The sequence below is a fragment of the Bidens hawaiensis genome, unplaced genomic scaffold, assembly GCF_021521415.1.
Source record: "Bidens hawaiensis isolate Kalapana, Puna unplaced genomic scaffold, B.hawaiensis_p1.1 tig00003902_1, whole genome shotgun sequence".
Lineage (NCBI taxonomy): Eukaryota > Viridiplantae > Streptophyta > Magnoliopsida > Asterales > Asteraceae > Bidens > Bidens hawaiensis.
In genome coordinates, this window is record NW_027491226.1 from 2,381,349 (window position 1) to 2,405,913 (window position 24,565).

General features: G+C 38.1%; 1 protein-coding gene and 1 pseudogene across 1 annotated transcript; both read right to left on the reverse strand.

Moving 5' to 3' along the window:
• Positions 1–1,398: 1,398 nt before the first annotated feature.
• Positions 1,399–3,093, reverse strand: LOC143624671 (putative LL-diaminopimelate aminotransferase, chloroplastic). Its single transcript, XM_077095242.1, has 5 exons — positions 3,039–3,093; positions 2,620–2,636; positions 2,417–2,521; positions 1,651–1,701; positions 1,399–1,565 (listed from the first exon to the last, which is right to left on the reverse strand). The coding sequence occupies exons 1-5, from the start codon at positions 3,091–3,093 to the stop codon at positions 1,485–1,487; spliced, it is 309 nt and encodes a 102-aa protein (XP_076951357.1). The 3' UTR covers positions 1,399–1,484.
• A 1,056-nt stretch (positions 3,094–4,149) lies between these two features.
• Positions 4,150–7,079, reverse strand: LOC143624601 (pentatricopeptide repeat-containing protein At2g03880, mitochondrial pseudogene; annotated as a pseudogene).
• Positions 7,080–24,565: the final 17,486 nt, after the last annotated feature.

Sequence of the window (24,565 nt, forward strand, 5' to 3'; positions counted from 1 at the left end):
GAACGGGGAAGGCGATGAAGCAATGGTCATCTGGTCGATAGAAAGAAGCTGATCGGTGGCTAAGTCGATGACCGATGTTTTTATTTGTTTATTTATATGTTTTTTATTCAGGTATTCTATTTAAGAATGTTAATTGGGTTGGGCTTATTGATTCATCCTATGAGTATTTTAGGCTTTTTATTAATCTATATATGGGGTAATTGGGTATTATTGACCCATATATAATGTTTGTTAATAATTTTTATAGTTTTTTTTAAAAGCTTTCTACATTTTATAAAAAGAATATTCGTTACTAATAAAATATAACTAAACTTTTTATAATTAATGGGTTCGAATATACTTTTTTGAAACGATACTGGATTCGCTTGCCCAAAAAGAATGAGTTCGCTCGTTAATTCAACACTATAGGTTATATATAAAACCGAAAAAGAACCGGGTTCGGCCGAACCCGGTGGTAAAAATGTGGCTCCGCCACTGACATTCATACTCTTTTAATATAAGTTACTTCAGAAGCATACATGAGGTTTGACAAAAAAAAAACTCTTTTATTCAATTTTTCCATATAAATAACCTTTCTTCACATTTATAAGTTGAGGAATATTTAGACTTACACGCCGAGCCATATAAGCTTCACTGCCATAAAATTTAATGGCCTTTCTATAGACTAATAATGAGAATATATATGGAGTGTGCCACTTTCAGGTGTTATATATACACAGGTATACACTTAAGTAAGAGTGATAATAATATTAAAAAAAAAAAAAGAAAAAGAAACCACAACCTTGATTTAATTATTCAGTTAGCATAATAAAACCAAACTATACAATACACAAACATGCCCACATATAACACAATATACAATAATGCTCTAGGAAACAAGGTATTCTTATTCACCTACAAACAAATATATATCATTCATGTATATACAAATATATTCTTATTCACCTACAAACAAATATATATCATTCATGGTGTAACCAATCACAAATATATCTTACAAATGGTTGTTACTATACTTATAAACATAAATAAATATCATTAGGTTCACAAGGTATTTTAATAAGATAGGACTGTAAATTTTGTTATTCCACATATAAAAGATATCAAGCAGAATATCTTTCGCAACATATACATTCAAATCATGTGCGATTCATTTATTATGGTTAATTAAAATATAAACATGTACACAGGTAACATTCAAAAGCATCATCGTTAAATTAATATACAACAAAGAATCTCATAAAAACTATGTTTTCAATTTAAATAAATGGTGCTGAAATCATTAAAATACGACACATACATGCATATGCTGAAGCATAAGTAATGATGGATGTGTTATCCTTTGCAAGGTTGACTAATTTAATAAGTTGCTCTCTCAATGCAGCAGAGCCTGTTGGGTTGTTTGGTGAGCAAAAAATTATGATGTCGGCTCGAGAAACTTTAGATAAATTGGGAAAAAGATAATTCTCTGGAGTGCATTTCATTTAATCAATATTTGCAAACTTCTCAATATCCTTCTGGTACTGCCCTGTTTGACCAATAATCACACTTGAATCCACATAAGCCTGAAAATATATATAAAGACTGAAAATAAGAGGCAGTTGTAATTTGTAAATTTATTGATTCATTCTAGAAGTACAATATTGTTACCAGATATGATGGATCTTGTACCGCCATTGTAACATTAGACCCTAATAAAACCTGCCACAAATATCAATAAAAGTAGAGGTCAAATAAGGCCTGTAAATGAACCGCTCGTTTATGTTCGTTATATAAACAAACAAACAAACAAACAAACATGAAAATAAATAAATAAATAAACAAGCTTTGTTCATTTAGTTAAGCGAACAAACACATACACGTCTTCTCTTGTTCATTCATTAATATCCTTGAACATTCATGTACATTTGTTCGTTCAAATTCATTTATGTTCGCATGTTTACATTCATTAGTTTATTTGTTTAAGTTCTTGTGTTTACGTTCGTTAACATATTCATTTGAAAGCTATAAGCCCCTTACAGTTTACTCTAGTTTTAATAACTTTGTAGGTTCAACAGATTGTTCACATTTACTTTTAATTGGGTTTAGCTAAACTATGCCTGTAAATCTATTTCAGTTATTTTCGTTTGTTTACATTCGTGAACCATTCATTTATAATATTAACGAACGAACATGAACGAGCGCGTTCATTTTCTTAACTAACAAACACGAGCAAAAAAACGCGTTTGTTTAGCTGTCCATGTTTGTTTGTTAGTTCGGTTAAAAGTTAAACAAACGAACACAAACATGCTCCATTTGTGTTCGATTGATTCGTTTATAGACCTAGGTCAAATGCAAAATTTACTAAAAATTGTTGACAACACAAATGCGAAGAATACAAAAAAATAAAGTAAAAAAAAAAGAAAAAAACATAAACCTGAAGGCGGAAAATGTCAGACTTTGCATCATCAGATATAAATTTGTCATCTTCCTCAATGCCAAGATTTGCATAGAAAGTTGAAGCAAGTTGAGCTCTCAGTTGCTGAAAATTTAAACGACACATATATGCTAATTAACTATCATCTCAAGGTAATAAACAATATCACAAGTATAACCAGCAAAGCTATTAATTATGCATACCTTTTCACCTTGTTCAGCTCAACCAATAACACAACAGTAATTTTCCATTTCATCAAACATGTTTAGAGCTTCAGTATTATTCCATTTCATCAAACATGTTTAGAGCTGCAGTACCCAAGTAAACAGAGCATTAACACAAAAAAGAAGCATGTAGAACATTAGGCAAAGCGTGTTTTCACACTAACAAAATTTATCCATGTTCATATATGATTGTCAAGTTCCAAACACTTCAATTTGAAAAAGCCATTGTAGCTGTTGAAGTAGTAAAAGATCACAATTGTAAAAAATCACAATACATGCAGCTATAGTAGTAAAAGTTATATATGGGTATAAAAAGATTACCTGTCTATGCCGAACATGGAAATTTCGCGGGCGTTGTAACATTTACATGTTGCCGATTATGATTCATGTGTTGAAACCTTGAGAGGGAGAATCCAAATGGTGGTCCAATAGAGTCATCCAATCTGTATACATTTTAGTGGATGCTAATGATTTGTATCTAGTAAATTAATAATTGAGTAGTCTTTAATGACATCAACCTCGTCGAGATATGTTATCTGATCATGAGGAATTATTAAACTATATATATAGAGTACTAAAATGTAAAACACAAATAAAGTAAAGCTAAAACATATAAAACATGATATGATTTCTGATGAAACAATAGTATTAAAATCAACAAAAAAAATTACATAATTATATAATTGTGACACAATTATATAAAGTAAATATACGTTATTGAAATAGCATTTAAAAGACAGCATTCTTTACATTGCTGTGATTTCTTGTTGTTAACATATTTGAAGTGTTGTGAAACCGATTTTAATCCTTCATGGTACTAAACTGAAAATAGCAGTAATACATATAAAGTAAACCTAAACCATATGAAACATAATATGAAAATTAATGTAACTTATCCCAATACTCATTTCAGATGGAAAAATCATTTAGAATCATCACAAACAAATTTGTAATAAATAATAATATATTATTATATATACTATTAAGTAAGATATTGCGGCAATAATAATTATATATTTAATATGAGATGATTAAAAGTAAATGGCTTGCAGTAGCACGAGATGGAGGATTGGCAAGCTGTGATTGCTGGTATTTCAAGATCGTCTGATAAAAGATGCAATCAAACTGAAAGCCTGTATCATTGATAGAATATATAGATGGACTCCGTAAACAGATTAATCCCTAAAAACATAAACAGATATAAACATTTATCAGATTAAATCTAGAAACATAAACAGATTTATAAAACAATCCAACAGGTATATAACTGATTTAAACAACAACTCGATTCGAACCCTAAATCGTATAAAACCCAAAGTCGATTAAACGTAATCGCTGAAGATATTGATTATCCAGCATATTATCGATTAAAAGCATAAATCTTTTAGAACCCTATATGTTTTTAGAACCCTTAGTTGATTAAACCTTAATTGAAGAAATTATTGATTATCCAACAATACACTAAATTGTATTTCGTTTAGAATTGAGAATACCTGATAAATGCGTGATTGGAAGCGTAGGTCGATAGAAATCGATGTTATGAGATTGTCGGTGCGATATGGTTATGTTTCACTTTATAAAAAAGCCAAAAATAACAATTTCTGCGGTGACTACCAATAGTCACCACATGAACACTTGCCATCACTAAAATGATGATACCTAAAAGGATCTCTCAAAACAATTCTTCGTCTTTCGATATTGCTTATAAACTTGAAAACCGAATGGCAATCAACACAAACCCGAAGGTTCTTAAATATCTGCAAATCTGAACCTTTAGGTGTCTTCATCAATCCATATGCAAGTGCCAACCTCTCACTATGCTTCCATAAATGATCCTCCTTTTGTTCCTCGTCAACATCTTGCAGTGCAAAACTTGTATCAGCAACATAACCAGCTTCTTTTATCATCTTCTTCAAATCATTCAGTTTACCATAGATCTTATCACTCTCGTAGTGTGATTTATCCCCAATCGCAAAAGAACTAACCTTTCGCTTTATTTTAATCCAACTGCACGCGGGTTTTTTCTTCACATTACTAGTTTCCATTTCCACCCTCAGATCATGAACCGCGTCCCATTTCCCAGTAGTCGCACACACATTTGAGTATAAAACAAAAGCCGAATCATCCGAAGGGTTTGACTCAAGAAGATGGTCAGCCGCTTGTTTTCCAAGCTCTGAATTTCCATGGATTCTACATGCCGCCAGCAAGCTCCGCCACACAAAGTCGTTTGGTGGGACCGGCATTTTGTTAATGAAATTTTCAGCTTCTAGAAGCCTCCCCGATCTCCCAAGAAGATCGATTATGCAAACACAATGCTCGATCCCAACATCGACCCCAAATTTTGTAGACATCATAGAATAATATTCAAGACCCTCATCTACTAAACCTCCATGGCTACATGCAGATAAAATAGCAACAAATGTGACATGATCGGGCTGCAATCCTGTGTGCACCATCTCATGGAAGGCTTCACGGGCTTTCTCAAAATGTCCATGTCTAGCAAAAGCTGATATCAATATGTTCCACAACACACGTGGTCTTGTACTTGGTTCTGGAAGCAAGTTTAAAACATCATTTATCTCGCCACATTTCGCATACATGTCGGTTATATGTGTCATGACATATTGATACGAGTCAAACCCGAACTTGACAGTCAAACTATGAAGTTGTTGGCCTTCTTCAAGTGTAGATAAGTTAGCAGCTGCAGCAAGGGCTGCAGAATAGCTAAACTGGTCCAAACGTATCCCGCTTTTGTTCATCTCTGAGAACCTTTTCAAAGCCTCTTCTCCATGACCGTTATGAACATTTGCAGCCACCATCGCGTTCCATGAAACATAATCCTTGTTTACGGATCCATAAAATACATGTTTACTTGAATCAAGATCGTTACACTTTCCATACATTGTAATAAGAGAGTTCCTTACATAATCATCTGAATCAAAACCAGTAAAAATCACATATGCGTGTAGTGGCATCCCATGCGTTAGAAGGTGAGTTGGCGCAGCACAAGAACTAAGCACATGAACCATGGTTATGTAGTTTGCCGGTTCATCGTGTTTTCTCATTAAGTTCAAAACCCTGATTGCATGATCTGGTTCTTCACAGTCGGCGTATCCACCAATCAGAGTGTTCCACGTCACCAAGTCCCGGCACGGCATCCTTTCAAAGACTCGTTCGGCTTGCCACATCATAATGTGCTTCCCGTACACAGTAACCAACGCGTTTCCAACAATTAAGTTGTTTTGAAAGCCGGATGTGATTACTAGTGCGTGAAGAATTTTGGCTTCCGGGTGCGAACAGGCAGTTAAGACACTAGCGAAAGTCACATGATTCACACTTATTTGTCTCTGAAGCATCTTAACAAACACCTTCAATGCATCCAAGTACTCACCCGCCTGAACATGGCCAGTTATTACTGAATTCCATGAAATTAAATCTTTCTCCGGCATCTCTTCAAACAGCTTTCTCATCTCCTTCGATCTCCTGGCTTCTGCATACATGCCCAAAAGGGTATTGCAAATAGACAAATTCAAATCAAACCCGAGCTTATGCACCAAACCATGAACCGCAGCACCCCAGAGGAAACCATCCACAGAACCGCACACAGATACCAATGCAGAAAGCGTAATCGGGTCCACGTTGTCATGAACACGACGCAATAAGTTAAAGGAACGGAATGAGTCTTCGTATAAACCATTGCGTGCATTCACGGAAATCATAGAATTCCATGAAATGGTGTCGCGCACACTCATATGATCGAAAATATAGGACGCCTCTTGTACTTTACCCAGATTACCAAACATGGAGATAAGCGAGTTGTCCACTGAAAGATCATATTCATATCCACATTTAACGACATGTCCAAGAACTTGATGACCCAATGACTCGTCTTCTAGCGACCCGATAGAACTAATCACAGTGGTGAATGTGTTCTGGTTAATATCCACATCCACATTATCTTCTAACCTCATTTTCCGATATAAGTCTATAACCTCCGTAAAATCTCCATAATCCGAGTAACCAACCATCAACGAAGTCCAGGATACCACATTCCTTTCCGGCATATTCTCAAAGACCATCCGTGCACACGAAAGAAAACCATATCCAGCGTAAAAGTTCAAAAGCGCGGTGCCCGCATAAACATTATTATCCAATAACCCATTTTTGATAACCAAACTATGAATTAGAAGTCCTTGATGTAGCATAAACCGAGAGGCGGTGCAGGCGGTTAACAAAGTGGCGATAACGAAGGCGCTTGGTTGAAATCCTTGAACCCGCATTCGATGAAAGAAATGGAAGGCGTTTGGGTGTAAAGAAACTCGAACCAGAGCGGATATGATGGTGTTCCATGTGGCTTCGTTTGTGTGAGGCATTTGGTCGAACACTTGGCGGGCATATTTGAAATTGCCGGATTTAGAGTACATGTTGATGAGGGTGTTTAAGTGGAATGTGCTTAGCTGATTGTTCTTTATGGAATAAGCGTGTAGTGATCTTCCAATGGTCTCGTTGGTGACATGTGAAAAGCCCTTGTGCAAGAAAGCTGAGAGAAGTGGGTTGGTGTGTTCATGCATCAGACGACGCATGGAGTTGGACGCCATCAGATCAGATGTTTGTATTTGTATGTTGGGGGTTGTATCTATCTATGTATGCATGTTTAAATTGATGTGTCTCACACTATTCACACTTGCCAGTAAGTTATTAACTTATATATACTAAAATGATGGGAATACTATACAACATGTTGTGTAGGAATCTCATCCTGTTCTCTGTCCCTATATCCATATATATTATATAATTACATTAAAAAAATACTGTATTTTTCTCTCATGTTCAATTAAATAATATTTTTAATACCCTTTTCATTACAGTTTTATCTCTTTACCCTATAATTTACAAAAAAATCACTACCTTTTTTCCCAAATTTACAAAAAATCACTACCTTTTATCTTTTCACCTTATAATTTACACTCACAACCACACCCTATAATTTACAAACCCTTCTCATATAATTTTAGGGGATGGATTAGGAATGTTGTTAGCCCATCATCAAATTAAAAGTGTGATATAAAAGAGTGAAAGAAAAATGTAATTAATATGCTCTATTTGTATGACTATTGTATCTAAAAGTGTTATAATTTGTTTTCAAATTAACACTTCTCTACAATTTTTGATAGAAAAATGAAAAATGTGTTATACCTATATATAAAACATGAGTTAAAGCAAATCCATTAAAGTTTATATGTTTAAGAACAATAAAAAAAACAACCAAAAGTGAGCATAAGCGGGTTTGGTTATGGGCTAAAACTCAATCTATGACTAATGTTTTCGTATTTAATTTTCATAATCAAATTGTTTGGTTATCTAAGGTCTTGTTACTTTAGTTATGGGAAATGTGATTCGGTTTGATAAATTTGATTATTTATACATACATATATACATACATAGGGGAGATTTCAAATAAGAACTACGAACTCGAAAAAACTCAATGTAACAATTTTTTTTTTGAATTTTTTTTACATATGCGTAATATATGTATGTTACATATACGTGAAAAAGTTATAGAATTTTTACGAACCGAGTCGACTTTTAACATATGTGTAACGGACGTAAAAATTAGTGTAATCACTTACATCTTTATTCTCTCTCCTACTTTAATTTTTTAATCAGATTTAATTTCAATCACATAATCTAATCCATTTAATTAAATGTGTGACAAAGAATGGAGTTCTTAAGAGCATTCTCATCCAACCCCTCATATTATGTGAGGGGTGTTTTTATAATTTAGAGAGTGATTAAGGGTGTTGTAAGTGAAGAGTTTTTATATTTTAGAAAAAGTAGTGATTTTTCTGAATATTTGAAAAGTTACTGTTTATCCCCTATAATTTTTAATATATTTTGAAAGTGATTGTGAGTGAAGGAAAGAAAAAATGTAATGATAAAAGATGTAAAAAAGTATTATTTAATTGAAATGGAGAGAGAAAATAAAGTAAGTTTTAGTATAATTTTTTGTTTAGAGATAGGGGTGGGATGAGAATGCTCTAAGTTCTTAAAACTCCACAATGTTCTCAAAATATCCATCCCCTACATACATATATATATGTATATATATATATAGGAGAAGTATAGTTTGAAACCCTCTTGAGTTGAGAAAACCCGTGAAAACCCTATGTAACATCGTGTTTTTTTTTATTTTTTTGTTATATGTAATATATGTTGTTATATTTAATACAAAACATCGAAAACTTAAAAAAAATGTTTTGCTATTTTTTTACATTTTTTTAGTAATTTTTATATATGTTTTCATGAGAGAGAAAATGTAAATAAACTTTTATATTTTTTCTTAACTTTAATTGTTGACCACAAGATTTAATCTTTAATTAAAAACATGTGGTTGAGAATGAGTTTTTAGAGTTTTCACAACTCGAGTGGATTTTATTCTAACCTAACCTTATATATATATATATATATATATATATTTAGGGGAAGTATAGAATTAAAACTCATTTGAGTTGTGAAGTCCCTATGTAACATCGTTTTTTTTACACACGTAATATATGTTGTAACATTTAATACAAAAAATCGAAAAATAAAAAAAAATCTTTTGCTATTCTTTACTTTACTAATTTTTATGTATGTTTTCAGGAGAGAGAGAAAGTTATATTTATATTTACATTTTTTATTCATTTTAATTGTGGAGCACAAGATTCAAACTTTAATTAAAAACATGTGGTTGAGAATGAGTTTCTAGAGTTTTCACAACTCAAGTGAGTTTTCATTCTAACCCTTTATATATATATGTGTGTGTGTGTATAACTGAACCATAAAAATCAATAGTCAAAAAAATAGTAACAAAAAAGTACGTTTCTCAATCAACTGAGCTCTCTCTTATCAATCATATTGATTATAGTTTAATTACTAGGATAATAACCCGTGTTACATACGGGTGGAAAACATATCAAGAAACAATATAAAATGTAAAAAACATATTCAATCAACACAAATATTTGACATAAGTTTTTTACCAGTAGATATTACAAAAGATGTTAAACTATGTCTATAACATAAAAAGAAAATACTTTATAAATAAATAATTCAGTAAATAAGGAATAATTTAACATAAATGAACCATTATACCTGAAAAAAATAAAAAAACACATTAGTAACAGATTTTGTAATATTATTTGAAAACTAAGTTTACAAAATACATACCAGGAACTTATATTTTCACCCGTGTAGAGTTTTCTTTCAAAAACCTTTTGAAATGTCGGGTTTAAAAACCGTAGCTTGCATTCGATTCTCCTGTCATGAAATAATAATAATAATAATAATAATAATAATAATAATAATAAGAATAAGAAGAAGAAGAAGAAACATGTGTAGATAATTAATGAAAATAGTAGTATAGAGAATGAAAAATATAAAACACTAAAAAAACTTACAGATTGATCAATGAGGCCCATCTCCATCAAGAAGTCCTCGTTTGGAGAGTTTGCTATCCTTGACGGTTCATACTCGCAAAACTCTAACCTTAACTGTGGATGGAGATGTTTTGAGAACATCAATTTCATCCAACATTGTAAAGCTTTGAACCTCCATTGTAATCTGTTTTAAATCAAACGATAAAAGACTTTACTGAAATAACTCGTTTAAATATAAAATTTATAATTAATAGTTGAAGAACTTACTTTGTAAAAACTTCAAAGACGGAAGATTGTTTTAATATGGAGAATGATCTATGAGCGGATGTTATATACTACATATGGAGATGTTTATTTTTGATAAACACCGTAAGTTCAGAAACCGTTTTAATTAAATAATAAATACAATAAATCGAATTCAATATAATGCAATATACATCCTATAGATAAAACCCTATAAATAAGGCTATAAATGACGCATATAATTTCTAATAAAAATCCAGGTCTTGATTTTTAAAACTACCAAAAATTAGACATCTAACTATAATAATAAACCAATTTGACCTATTGACTAATTTAGAAACCGTTTTAATTAACCCATTTTCTTTTCTTTTATTTTTATTGAAATGTTTGCCAGGGATCCATCTCCTTTAAAAATTCCTGGTGTGCATTTTGTAAGATTGTTTTAATTGTTTTTTTTTGTAAGATTGTTGTTGCAGGATTACTTTAATTAAAAACAACAATTTTTGTAAGGTTGTGAATTTCTAGTCAATATATAACTAATTGATCAACTATATTAAAAAAGATTTTAGTTTTCAAAAATAATAGTTTAATGTTACCAACAATTAATTATGAATATATGGAAAATAATTATATGGAAATGTAATGATGTGGAGTCCTATGTAGACATCCTAGATTAATGACACGTGAATAGAATTGAGTTGCTTTATTATATTAGTTAGATTATAACAGTTAGGTTCCTATCCATATATAATAAGATTTTCAAATTTTAAATTGATAGGTCATAAAAATAAATTAATATTAGTGAAACTTGGAAAAAGACGTATTATAAACAAAAAATCATAATATATAAACATAATTTTAAGTAACAAACATATTAAACATCATACCAATTAACCAATAATTTAAAAAAAATCAAACAAACCCTAAATAGATTAAAACATAAATCGATTAATAGGAATAGTTTAAATATCAAATCTATTAATCGTTAGCATAAAATATCATATAGTTAAACCCTAAATCCAATAACAGTGAATCAAGTTAATGTTGTTCTTCACAAAAATCGATTAAACACTAAAATATAAATCTTACCTGATAATTGCAAACGATAAACATATTTGATGTTGTTTGGATTATGAAACCTACAAATCATGAAGAACCGGTTATAGATGAGGCGAAGAATCTAAACGATGGGGAGCGTTATGATTTTTAAACAAATCATGCGCCTTTAAAGATGAAATGATGAACAATTTAAACCTAGTAAATTTAATAAGTTTTTTAATTCTAACAATAATTAGAACAATTAATATCATAATTAGGGGTGTTCAAAATACTCGAACCCGATTAAACCGACCCAACCCGAACCCTAATAAGCTTATTAGGGTCGGGTTAAACATGGTCAAAAAATATTAATCGGGTTATTCGGGTTGACCCGAATAACCCGAATTGTTAATAGGGTCGGGTTTCGGGTTAGTTTTTGGAAAAAAAAATCGGGTTTCGGGTTAACCCGAATAACCCGATTAGTGGTGTTTGTTTGTATTCATTTAAGTATGCTCATTTGAGTTTGTTTATGTTTGTTTGTGTTCATTTACGCATGTACATATATGTTTATTTACGTTCTTTTATGTTCGTGAATTGTTCATTTAGATTTTAAATGAATGAATATAAACGAACACGAACATGTTCCTTTTTTAAACGAACGAGCATGAACACAAATATTTGTTCGATTAAGTGTTCGTATTCGTTTAAAGTTAAATGAACAAAGACAAACATGCCCTTGTACGTGATCGTTTGTAAGGGTGTTCACCGTCCGATTTTAACGGTTTTTAGGACAAACCGTAAGCCAAACCGTTAATAAAAACAGAAACCGAACCGTTAAGATAGGAAACCGAACCAAACTGAACCGTTACTAACCATTTGGTTTCACGGTTTGGGTATATGTATATATATATATATATATATATATATATATATATATATATATATATATATATAAAGTGCGAAACAAATTATACTAGTTACAAAAATTCCTTTATTGTATACCATCGTGCTACAAAAGATCTGCTCAAGTTTTGAGGTGTTGTGTAAGGTGAAAATGTGCAAGGTTCTTAAAAGTTTAACAATAATCAACTAGATCTACTGATAATAGATATGCAACAAATCAGCTTCATCTTAATCTGAAATGAAATAACAAATAAAATTGGAAATTTTAATATCATAAACACACCTCATTATAATAGTATAGTTTAAGCAAAGTATATTCATCTTACGGTTCGGTCCGGTTATACGGTTTGAAAATTTTAAAACCGTAAACCAAACCGTTCTTTGCGGTTTGAAATTTTTGAAACCAACCGACCAAAAGTTAATAAGAAAGCCCGACCATGAAATTAAACAAATGATCGGTTTGAACGGTTCCATACCTAAGTATCGAACCATGAACATCCCTAATCATTTGGTTCGTCTACAGTCCTGTATGCAATAATAAGATAAATATTGTAGTCCAGTGGTTACCAACACAAAAATCAACTTAAAAATATATAGGAACCTGATTAACCCGACCCGAATAACCCGAAACCCGATTAACCCGAACCCGACAAACTCGAACCTTAATAGGGTCGGGTCGCGGGTTAGATTATTTTTTCTCAAAACCCGACTAACCCGACCCGATTAACCCGAAACCCGATCGGGTTGACCTGATTAACACCCCTAATCATAATTACATTAATAAGTTACAAAAATATAAAAGTCAATATCATTGATTAAAATTTTATTATGAATATGTGGAAAATAGATTTATGAAAGGTTGATGACATGGAAGCCTATGTGAACAACCTAGGTGAAGAACATGTAAACAAAATTGTGTTGCTTTAATATATTAGTTAGATCAGAGTTTTCAACACCATACCTATAGAATAAGACACGCTATGTGTGTCTTTTTTAGTTTTTAAATAAATTTCAATTCCAAATTCAAACTATAAAACAAACAATTTATAAAATAAGCAACCATTTTCATTGCTTTCTGCCTTTCTTTTATTATAAGTTTTTTTTTTCAACTGATACACAAACTAAACGTTATTTTCAACACAGAAACCATTTTTCCCCCTTATATTTAACGTAACACTTATGGGTTAACGTATGTCCACAATAGCATCATTTATCTTAATGTTAATATGGGTAACTACATGCGGATTGGACCATTAAACTTAGTAAAAGCACTTTATGTTAGTCGTTTACCAGTGGCTAATGTGCAACATTACAGAAGGTGCAAGTTACATTATGATACTTATTTCTTAGAATATAGCATATAGTCAAATAATAAAGGGTAAACACAAGTATATGTATAATGTATGTGGACTACGCGTGTATGATCGTCGTAACTTGATAATATATATTCTTTTTTGTATTAAACTTGTATTTCAGAGTCGGTTTCATAGTCAAAGTGCGTATCAAACCGAGGACCATCATCAGAGTCGGTTTCACCATCTGTATGCAGGGGCGGACCCAGTGCTATGGCATGAAGAGGTAGGTCCCAGCAGAGCCCAGTTGGACCCGCAAGACTCACCTCAAAGAGGGACTTCTGCGCAGTTGAACCCGCAAGACTCACCTTCAACAGGGACGTCTGCGCAAAGGCTAAACTCGCAAGACTCACCTTGAAGAGACGTCTGTGCAGAAACCAACTGGATCCGCAGGACCCACCATGCTCAGAGACGTGACGTCCTTACGCGCAGTACGCAAGCTGTTCCCGCAGGAAAAGTCTCCCAATGGTCGACGTACTCCGCCTGTTCCCGCAGAAACGGATACTAGCCATCAGGGAAGGCTACCCGCGCAGCAAGGCTACACGCACAAGGCACTTAACTCTTAAATAATTCAGTAATGTCACCTGAAGAAGGAGTGAGCAAGCCGGGAACACTCCCGCACAAAGCCGGGAACACTCCCGCACAAATGAGCCAGTCCGTACGATAATGGAGGATCTTTTATACTGTACCTGACGAGGTATGGACAAAAGATCTGACCAAAGATACGACAGCTCACTGACAACAGTATGACGAGCAGCACGCTCTTGTACTATATGTCACTATCAGCCGCTGCCTACTCACCAACCTGTCGGAGGACGTGCATAGCCTGCAGTTGGTGGAACAGGAATAGTACACAGCCGGTCTGGTCACTATCAGCCGCTGCCTACCCACCAACCACCAGCATGGCACGTGCGTAGCCCACAGTTGGCAGAACAGGAATACTATTCAGCCGGCTGTACCTGCTTGGAAACCTACCTTCGGCTATAAATACTCCAACACCTTGGAATGGTATGGACACATTACATTACAATACCTTATCACATCTTATCTTATATTTTCATATATTATCTGATATCTGCTCTAGTAATTTCTCTTAATATACGCTTATATTCAAGAGCAATCTAGTCTGATTCTCACGCCGGAGGGTGGTCACAAGGAGGTACCCCCCCTTCTCAGTGACGAGCTCACGGTGTCTGTTTTGCAGGTCATCAGAACAACCATCTTTGCCGGAACTAACCCTCGTGGGAAACATCTATTTAACCCCCAGATTATCCGTAATCTGCCCGGGGTCGATTAGTGTTTCTTCATTGGCGCCATCCGTGCATAAAAGCTAGAACTAATTCTCACAGTTTTTTCAAAACCTCCGAAAAGATGGTTAACGTCACTCCGGTCCCCAGGCCAGGGAGTAACCAAGAAACCCCGGTAACCACAACCCCAGCTACTGGGGGGAACACCGGCGAATACACACATTTTACGAACACTACCCCGGTTACCCAAGCCGGGGCAAGTGCAGTAAATTTTACGAACACTACCCCGGTTACCCGAGCCGGGACAAGTGCAGTAAACAATCCTCCCCTGGGATTCATTGATACCCAGGTGGAAAGACAACAGACGAGGCCCCCCCGCCAAACACTTGAACAAGTTAAAGCGTGGGCGAAAAAACGTCAAAGGGAATTCCATGCTGAGTTGGATGAACGCTTACGTTCACTCCAACAGGCTGACGAATTCGGAAGCACTCAACAGCTCAACATGAGCAATGAGTGCGAGTACTTGGACGATGATTCGGAGGAATCCGACACCGACGTAAACCCTCGCCATAAGGCGAAAGGGAAGCGTAAGGAAACGGACTTCCAACCAAGAAGGAATTTTGGAGAAACCTTCAAACCAAAAAACGCGGGTGGAAACCCACGTGACTTCTCTAAAACCTTCAGACCAACCGCTGCAAATGCAGGAACCTCCAAGTTTGCAAGGGACATTGCGGAAGCAATCGCCCCAAGAAGTGCCAAACAGATGTGAAACATCGGCACCTATGATGGTATATCCGACCCAGACGATCATTTGAACATATTCATAGCGGGGGCAACCGTCAGCAACTGGACGGAACCCACGTGGTGTTATATGTTCCAGATGACGTTGGTCGGAGCAGCCAGAGCGTGGTTCGACCGTCTACCGGTCCATCACATCTACGATTGGACAGACTTCCAACAGAAGTTCAGCCAACACTTCAGTCAACAAAGAAAGTACACTGAAGAGCAATGGACAATCCTCAACTGCATCCGAGAGGAAGATGAGTCTTTGCTAGACTTCATCACTCGCTTCAACTCAAAGAAGCTAAGTCTGGGTAATATTAGCGAAGATCTTGTTCGCGCTGCTTTCATCCAGGGCACAAAAGACCCAGAGCTCATCCGCACCTTAACGGGTAAAGATGGCATGCCATCCACATGGGATGCCATCATGACAGCAGCTAAACGCTTTGCGGAAACGGAAAAGCAACTGGGTAGAGATCTTTCCCATAACACAAACCTCTACACCCAGAAAACAAGAGAAAACAATGTCCTTACCGCCCGACTAAACAAAAAGAGGAAGCTAGGCATTTGGCAGTCAAGGGTAAACTTTGACACCTCATCCGGCTCGCACCCTCGGTTAGGCGGAAAGGATAACATGCCGTCGTCAAACCGGAACTCCAGATGGACGCCACTCACCAAAAGCGTCACCGAGATATTCGACACCGAGAGACTCCCATGGCCAAAGGCTCCAATAATCCGAGAGCGTCACAACGCTGATCAGAGCAAATTTTGTGACTTTCACAGGACAAGAGGCCACAACACCGAGGAATGCGTAGACTTGAAGGACATCATCGAAGCATTTGTCAGAGATGGGACGCTCACGCACCTCGTGGCGTAATGAACGCTGAGCAGGCTAATGCGTGTAGAACCCCAGTTGGGGAAAACACGAATAAAACTGCAGCTTCAATGTCGGAGACTACATACTGCGTAAACAACGAGATTCCGAACCAAGTGCATATCGGCTCGAAAGGCTCGATGACACTCCCAAGAACATGGAAGGGAGCTCAATTACACAGTCTGCATGTAGATCAATTCCAAACTTGTAAAAGAAAAGGCCCAGAGCCACTTCTAATGGAAATGATTCTCCTTATCACATTGACGCTGATGGTCTTACATTTATACTTAATGAACTTTCCACACTGATATGCCGGTCTTCACCGCATACATAAGTGGGAAAACAAGTCGTTGCGTGTGGAAGGCGGCAAAACCCGCATAAACACAAAAAACGGCAAACCTTCACGTAGGTCAGTCATAGGTAAAGTTTGATCATCCTACTATATGAAAGTGCCGGTCCTAACCGCACAAATCATGATAGAGGACACCGAACTAACCTATTGACAACCGCGCGTCGAACGGTTAATTTATTCAAAACACTGATATGCCGGTTTTCACCGCATAAATAAGTGTGAAGAAATCGTTGCGTATGGAAGGCGGAAAAACCCGCATAAACACAAAAAACGGCAAACCTTCACGCAGGTCAGTCATAGGTGAAGTTCGGTCATCCCACTAAATGAAAGTGCCGGGCCTAACCGCACAAATCATGATAGAGGAAACTGAACTTTAACATATTGACAACCGCGCGTCGAACGGTTAACTTATTCAGAACACTTAGAAAATATCTTCAAGGAAAAAATGAGGAAAACCTCCACGCAGGTCAGATATAGGTAAAGTTTAGCCATCCTACTAAGTGCAAGTGACGGTCTTACCCGCACAATCACGAAAGAGGAAGCAAAACTTTAATCTATTATCTGCCACGTTGATAGGTTAACTTATTCAAAGTACTTAAGAAATTGCTAAGTTAAACTAAAGTATGCACAGGCGAATCATATATTGTTTATGCGGCAAAACAAGTGCCAAATTAAACTATAATATGCATGAGCAAGTCGTATAACGTTTATAAAGCAAGAGTGACGGTCCTACCCGCACAAAGGATTTACATTCCATAAAAATTCAAGTATTACAAGAATGGCCGGGTATCTACCCGCCTACAAGAGTGTAAATCTATACAAAAACATAAACCTATCCTAACAGTGGAAAGGGATCTAAAGGTTCAAGCTTCAGGACCACTTCCTCCAAACCCACTTGTACCCGCACCATCACTTGACTGTGGCGGTTCAAGGAAGGTCTTGAGAATGGTTAACCCATCATCAGCAGCAGCAACTTCGTTCACCTTTTCCACCACTGGATGCGGGAAGGCAGCATACTGGTTCACTGCTTGGTCATAAGCAGCTTCAGTATCCACATCATATAAAGGGAAGTTGGAAGGCGGGATGCCCTTCTCAACGAACCCTAGACCAAGCAGGAAGCCAGCCTTTTCCCCATCCTCATGAGAAGCGTTGAGGGCTGCGCTCATGGCATCGTCATATGATGTGTCCGTGAAGACCCGATGCACAACCTACAAAACAAAAATACAAGTATCAAAACCTTTTCTAAGTATAAAGAAAAGCGTGAAGACATTATGAAGCTAAGCTTACCTGCGACAACGCTTCTCGTAGAAGCCATTCCTTGGTAACCAGAGCCTCCTAGAGGGCAGCTTGAGCTTGGTTATGGGCGCGTTCGGCTTCACTTTTGTTAAGGTTGGCAAGCAACACTTCCTTAGCAGCAGCCTCTTCAACGCCCTTTAGCTTACGCTCAGTATGGTCAAGCATACCCCTCTGGTCCAAGATTTCTTGAAGCTTCTTGGCGTCTTCCATGGCCAAGGCGTCATGAGCCTGCTGGAGCCTCTCTAATTTGGCTTTGAGCTCCTCATTCTCGGTGCGTAGAGGCTCAGCAACAGCTTCAGCCCTGGTGGCCCTCTCAGTTGCGTTCCGAGCGGTTTCCTTAGCTAAACGAAGTTGTTCGTTAACAGCTTGGGCAGCCTTGGAACGGGCCTCGAGACGGGCCTGAACCTCAACCTCAAGGGCCTTGAAGGCCTTCTCCTTCTCCGCAGCAACGGCGGAGAGCCTCCTGTTCTCCTCCCGGACAGCCCGCGCCTGAGCTACTTCTTGGATACGAGCTGCTTTTAACTTGTCGTTTTCACGACAAAGCAGCTCGACGCGCGGCTGCATCCGGGCAAGGAGAATTCGAAGCTCGTTTGTCAGCCTACCCTCCTGGTAGCTTGACATAGCTTCTCCCAGTGCACCACTGGGGGGCAGCGTGGCGTGCCCACTCGATGCAGTCCACAGCCGTCCGAAGGGTGGTTCCCCGGCGGATGTTCCACTGCGGAACAAACACCTCATTCGAATCCGACACTGCAAAAACAAAAAGCAGTTAGGAAAAGATAAAAAAAAACATAACAGGCCAAAATAACCCTACGCACCTGTAGGGTCGACGACAGGCCTGTAGCCGCCAAACCCATCACCCGAACCTAACGGATATCCATCCAAGAGGTCAGGCAGATGGGAAGGGGGCAGAGATTGGCTAGACGCCCCAACCCCAAACATACCTGCTGAACCGGCCGGGGGCGAGGTGGTCGCTGGTGCCGGAGGCGCGGTTGAAGCCGCCGTCGTAGGAACCAACAGAGGTGAACTCACCGGAGGTGAACTCACAACCGTGGTCGCCGCTGCGGAAGAGCCCGCAGAAAAACTCACCGCCGGCTCAGTGAAGGAATCAGTGAATATGGCACTGACAGCCGGCGGAGACGACGTCACAGTTGGAACAGTTGTCTCAACCGAGTGAGCAACTGAACCAACACGTGAAGCAGGCGCAGCCGCCTGGGTCATCGCCTCGGGTAGGTTGACCAAACCTACCGTCATGGGTCCAGAAGTGCTCCTCCCTGGAATGTGGTTGCATCCACGCCTGCATGAAGACAACATATTTAAATATAATGGCGGAAAGATATGAAGTTTAAGTTAAAGTTTACACTTACGAGTCCTCTTGAGCTTGAAGGTGCGAATAGGCGGGGACGAACCCGATGGAGCCGGCCTCATCACGCCGGTTACCGTCGTTGTACTAGGCTGCCCGGAGGTGACAGCTGTCTTAACCTCCGGAACAGTGGTCTCATCACCACCAGGGTTCCCCGCCACCTCTTCACTCTCGATCTCCGACTCTGACCGATTCCCCTGATCGGCAGTGGAGGCAACCTTCGCCTTGCCCTTCCCGCCGGCAGCCTTCTTCTTCCTCGCCAAGAAAGGACCATCTGCGGATTCCTCATCAGAAGATGACAAAATTAGAGAAATTCCCGCAGAGGTTTGAGCATTGAGAGGGCGAGGGTCAAAAAGTTCTTTACCTGGCCGCCTGGCGCTCAGGATCTCGTGGCCTGGCGGGTAGACCTCCACGAACCGATCCGCCGTTTGCTCAATGATGGGCAACTCGTTCTCATCTAGAGCACGAGTACCCATCCGAGCGGGACCATCACTCTCCCGCGGCTGCAGGAGAGACTGCAAGTCGTTTCCCTCTGAAAACAAAAAGAAAAAACGGTTAGAACAAAAACCCTAAATTAACGGATAATATGAAGCATACCGTAAGGGACAGAGTTCAAACCGTATTCGAGGACGATGGGAATCTGTGACGCCTCCTTCCACACCCGGCTCATCCCGAGCATCACCATCCCGGACTCCGCAAAGCGGTAAACCGGAGACTGGATCCGGGAAACCTTGGAGAACCATTCCGCCTCCTGGTAGTTGGAGGCGTGAAGGTTCGGGAGAGCTCTCCCGTTCTTGAACGTCATCGCTATGGGGACGACGCGAGCGGAGATATAGAAGAACTTTCGCTTCCAAGATCGAAGACTGCGCTCGGTAGCGCAGATCTTCAAACCCTTGATCCGATTGACCAAGGTATACCACCCCTGGATGCACCTCCAGGAATAGAAGGTCATCAGGCGGTCAACATGGGGCTCCACACCCAGAATGAGACACACCCACTCGAAATGGCGGATCTTGGCGATCGCCATTGGGTGTACCTCAGTCAGATGCACACCGTGTCTCTCCAGAACACGGTATACAAACTTCGTCAATGGGAACCTGAGATTCCCATAGACGAAGAATGCAGCGTACACCCCTATCTTGCCCTTGGGGGCATCGTACACCGTCTGATGAGGTGCAGGAAACTCATGCTCGAAAGGCTCGAGCATGAACTTCCTGACGACGTACTGATAAAGGTCGACCGGAAGAGCACAATGGCACTCGCCAGCAGTACTCTTGTCATCCTTGTCCGACGTGGACGACGGATTCTCGAAGTATACATCGGACTCCTCGACAGTAACCTCAGGATCATGAGAAGACATGTTTGGGATGTAAACAAGAACGATTTCAGGAGAATGCTCGACAGAAAAGTTAGAGTATTCGCCGGAAATCGTTTAGAGGAAGAAGAGAGGTGAAACTGTGAGTTGAGATGCAACCTCTCCTCCCTTTATATACTTATCGCAATGAATGCGATGAATTTAATGCGGAAGAGAGAGGAAAACGCTGGTGCAATGAAACTATGACACGTGGAAAAAGCAAGCTGGCAACAGCTGTTGACAGGACGCGTGCCGTAAACTTCGCGGCCACGCGCCCGAAAACTCGCGCCCACGCGCCTGAAAAAGCGTCTGGAATGACCACATACTGTCACGTCATCATAACTTCCTGCACGTCCTGACACTGTCAGAAGAAACCGTCGGACGACGTTTCAACAGTTTGGACTGTTCTTATCCTTTCACCAACTCTTCGAATTTCAAAAAGATTCAAAAAGATTCAAAAGTAAGCGGGAATATACCCCTTACCTTGGCAACCAAGTAACTATAAGACAGGTGCGAGTACAGTGTCAAGGCAAAACCCTTCACATACTTAGCACCTGCAGGGAATTGAAGCCAGGAATACCTTGGAAGTAAAGTAACTATAAGACGAGTGCGGGTACAGTGTCAAGGCGAAACCCTTCACATACCTAGCACTCCGCAGGGAATTGAAACCAAGAAGGATCTTCTGGGCCATGCTTGCGGAAACGGGAATAACATCCCCGCATAGCGGGAACGTCGAGAACTAGATTGTTTGAAGCTCCAAGATGGAATTGGTGGTTTTAACATAATTGATCACTATGTTCAAAACTACCAAAACCTCATGGAGAATCTATACAAGTGGAACTCAACGCTCCTGACTTGCGAGGAGGTTACAGACCTACCCGCATCATACCCAAAGATCAAGCAGAAAAGTCGGGAATTTCTGCACGTGACATTAGGACTTCCGCGGGAAGAATCCCCATGAAAAACCTTAAAACTAAACCCTTTTCAAAACCCTTTGCTTAAGTCCAAAAGTTCACCTCACTTATTAACAATTCATGAGAAGAACATTGGACTGGGGGGGACTTGAAGAGGTAGGTCCCAGCAGAGCCCAGTTGGACCCGCAAGACTCACCTCAAAGAGGGACGTCTGCGCAGTTGAACCCGCAAGACTCACCTTCAACAGGGACGTCTGCGCAAAGGCTAAACTCGCAAGACTCACCTTGAAGAGACGTCTGCGCAGAAACCAACTGGATCCGCAGGACCCACCATGCTCAGAGACGTGACGTCCTTACGCGCAGTACGCAAGCTGTTCCCGCAGGAAAAGCCTCCCAATGGTCGACGTACTCCGCCTGTTCCCGCAGAAACGGATACTAGCCATCAGGGAAGGCTACCCGCGCAGCAAGGCTACACGCACAAGGCACTTAACTCTTAAATAATTCAGTAATGTCACCTGAAGGAGTGAGCAAGCCGGGAACACTCCCGCACAAAGCCGGGAACACTCCCGCACAAATGAGCCAGTCCGTACGATACTGGAGGATCTTTTGTACTGTACCTGACGAGGTATGGACAAAAGATCTGACCAAAGATACGACATCTCACTGACAACAGTATGACGAGCAGCACGCTCTTGTACTGTATGTCACTATCAGCCGCTGCCTACTCACCAACCTGTCGGAGGACGTGCATAGCCTGCAGTTGGTGGAACAGGAATAGTACACAGCCGGCCTGGTCACTATCAGCCGCTGCCTATCCACCAACCACCAGCATGGCACGTGCGTAGCCCACAGTTGGCAGAACAGGAATACTATTCAGCCGGCTGTACCTGCTTGGAAACCTACCTTCGGCTATAAATACTCTAACACCTTGGAATGGTATGGACACATTACATTACATTACCTTATCACGTCTTATCTTATATCTTCATATATTATCTGATATCTGCTCTAGTCATTTCTCTTAATATACGCTTATATTCAAGAGCAATCTAGTCTGATTCTCACGCCGGAGGGTGGTCACAAGGAGGTACCCCCCTTCTCAGTGACGAGCTCACGGTGTCTGTTTTGCAGATCATCAGAACAACCATCTTTGCCGGAACTAACCCTCGTGGGAAACATCTATTTAACCCCCAGATTATACGTAATCTGCCCGGGGTCGATTAGTGTTTCTTCAATGTTAAAATCCTGATCGACCCATGCAAAATTTTGACATCAACCCCTATGGAATAATGAGAAAATGAGAAGGGAAAAGGATAAAAAAGGAGAAAAGGAATTTGTCGCCTGAAAATTTTCCGGCGAGTGTGAATCTGGAATTGCAGCAGCAAAAAAATACTGAGGATGAAGTGATTTATTATATGTTGTTCAAATAAAAGTGAACTAGTATTTTATTAGGTGTCAGAGTACTTCTCTATACAATTTTCATTTCTTTTTCAATTTGACTAGTACTTTATTACTAAACTTTTTTAACAACGGTTAAAAGTAAACCTATACTAAAGTTTTTACTTTTACTTGAGTTTTTAATTTATAGTTTTTTAAGTTTATCTAACTCAACTAATTTTTATTTAATTTCTTCTGTTATCTTGTTGCCTTATCTTTATTTTACATAAAAATATTATATAATAATATATATAAATATATACATATTCTGACAAACCAATTAAAACTTTTTGTTCCTTCACTGTCTTTATATAAAAAGTTCATTAAGCTTATTCATATTTTATCACATACATTAAACAGTGCGCTTTGGGCCGTGGCTCAAGCGTGGTCTCATCAATGCGTCTCACCTTCGTGATTGACATAATTTTTTTATTTGTAAATTATATTTTTATGTGATCCTTTCTGAAAGTAACGAAAAAGTTTCATATATAGTGATAGACAACCGACTCCCCAAAATCTCTGACCTCTGTGACAAAAAATTTATGGGTTCACCACTGTCTGTATGAGCATCATCATATTAAAAAAAGTTGGTCGATTGAAATTTAATTTATGAAATACTGATAACCTATATACCTATAGTAATGTGAATATTCTATTCTGCCGAGGATAATCAAAATGTCCATTTGGATTTCCTTTGGATCTCAGTTGATGTTGTGTTAACTTTTACTTTTGAAAATACTAGCAAGCGGACCAGCGAGCAACAAGTCGAGTTTAAGTTTGTTAGGGCTTGGCTCGTTTACAAACCAGCGTGCAACATCTCTTTTTTTCTTTTAGGGTTTTAAAAATACAATTTTGTTGAAATAAATGCTATTTCAAAATAACTAAAAATGTATGTGTAAAAAAGTAAATACCATTTTAAACAATGAATCTAGTTATTCCTAGAAACAATGATTCTTGTTTAAGTGTGCTTCAAGATTAATTTTTTTAGACTATTTTAAAATTTTGTTCAAACTTTATATTTAAATATATATACCTATAAGAAAATTATAAATTTTGAATTTTGATTTAAGTTTTACTACTATAATTAAATTAATAAATTTATTTAAGCTTTTTTATATATCATGTTTACCTTTTTTAACCTTTTAGTTATATACAGTGACAGTAATAATTTTTTTTGAAATAAGTCTTAGAGAATTTGTTGTTCCGTCACAAATACAACGGATATATATTATGGCCATCCAAATTAAAAAAAACTATTATATAGTAAACATATATAAAGGATATATTTTAAAATTTTGTACCTCCGTTCCTAGAAAGTATGATTGATCTAATATATGTATACATGGGGAGAATGTTAC